Consider the following 1,692-nt stretch of genomic DNA (forward strand, 5'->3'; position numbering starts at 1 on the left):
TCGTATTTTTTTCCACTGTGTGACAGGGTGTTGGACTAGATGGTGCATTGTCCTGATCCAACACTGGCTTCTCTTATGTTCTTATGTTCTTAACTGGACAAGTCCAGGAGAAGGAGGGTGAAAAGGGCTCAGCTGAAGGAGGTAGGACTTGTAGAGCAGCCAGACTGGCTTGAGCTCTCTACAGTGGGATTCCCCTGGACTGGGAAAGTGGTGTTTCTGGCTAAGAGGATAGCTTAGCTACTGCCAGCATTGACCCTATCAGAAGATGAAGTGGCCACAGCTACCAAGAACAGGTAAAGGAGGGGAAGTAGCCCTAAGAACCTGGGTGAAAGCAGGTGGAGGTAATCAGGGACAAACCAGCCAGGCTGCAGAGCAAATGTTAACCTTGGAAACTGCTGACTTGAACTCAGCTAATCAATAAAAAGGGCAAGTCTGGCATCTCTTCAGTGTTGACTCATCTTTGACAATGTTGCTACACCATGGTACACCCCTGGAGGTATAGGGCCACTGGCCACAGGGTCATCTCTCTGCTGATATGAAGAATAAAGGTAACCATTTGTCATATATGCCAGCTGGAAAAAGCTGTGGCTGGCCTCTCAGTCTAACTCCACTACAACTCGTCGCCCTTACTGGTCTAAAACTGACATTATAACAGAACAAGGGGCTATGCCTAAATAGTGGTTGCTATAGGAGTTGGTTTTATGCTGAATAATCATGTGACAGAAGTTGACTGGTTATTGGTTAAGCTCCAGGAGACAATGAGCTGAAAATATAGATGAGAAATGCCAGAACCTTGCTAATGAAGGATCTCCTAGACCTTGTATGATTGAGGCTTTTGTGTTAAATCACAGGATGGGAAACCAGATCTGAGTTTCTTCGCTGTGGACTGCTTCCATTTCTCTGCAAGAGGCTATGCCAGCATGGCCACGGCACTCTGGAATAACATGGTAAGAATGGCTGTCAAAAGTTCAAGCCCATGGAGAGCTATACCTTCTGTTTGGAAGCCTAGCACTGTATCATTATAGGAAGGGACTGGCTAGGATTACTTAATGATGATGGAAAGCACTCTGCAAACAGTTATTATAATTGTATTATGATTTCACAGCTTCTAGGGCTGAACCATGCTATCCAAAAAAGAATTGAGGTCTGAGGTTTTGGCTCACATTAAGCTCTTAAAGAACTGTTACATATTTAATGCTAATGGTGGGCGTGGTGGCAAAAAAGGACCCAGTTCTAATTTGTCACCATTCAGAAACCTGGAAACATCAATAATATTAGCTGCCTTGAAAAGCATTTCTCCTGGCAGAGTGTACTGGAGAGAGTTTAGAAATTGAAGGGCCAATTTAGACATGGCACTGGGAAGTGGTCTCCCACTTTTTGAAATATTTAATAGCTTTAACACACTAAGCCAGGGGTCCGCAATCTTTTTGTGGGCACTTTGGAATTCTAACGCAGATTGGTGAGCACAACCACAAAATGGCTACCATGGGGAGGCGGAACCAACCTGTCATATACACACAGGGGAAGTCCAAGTGCAGGGGACAAGAGGAGTAATTTTAAAAAACTGAGAAAGAGAAGTGCGTATGTGCGTGTGTGTGTGAGAGAGGGGGGAGGGAGGGAGGGAGAGAGAGAGAGAGAGAGAGAGAGAGAGAGAGAGAGTGAGTGTAAAACTGGTGACAGCTGCTGCCAAAA

General features: G+C 45.1%; 1 protein-coding gene across 1 annotated transcript in view; it reads left to right on the forward strand.

Annotated features, from left to right (window-relative positions):
* The window catches only part of PLB1 (phospholipase B1), a 23,960-nt gene that overhangs the window by 10,112 nt on the left and 12,156 nt on the right, over positions 1-1,692 (forward strand). Inside the window, exon 6 of the mRNA XM_015427968.1 lies at positions 852-947. Within this exon, the coding sequence (XP_015283454.1) occupies positions 852-947 (96 nt within the window). The remainder of the gene's footprint in view (positions 1-851; positions 948-1,692) is intronic.

This window comes from Gekko japonicus, unplaced genomic scaffold (genome assembly GCF_001447785.1).
Source record: "Gekko japonicus isolate JY-2015 unplaced genomic scaffold, Gekko_japonicus_V1.1 scaffold934, whole genome shotgun sequence".
In the NCBI taxonomy this organism is placed as follows: Eukaryota; Metazoa; Chordata; class Lepidosauria; order Squamata; family Gekkonidae; genus Gekko; species Gekko japonicus.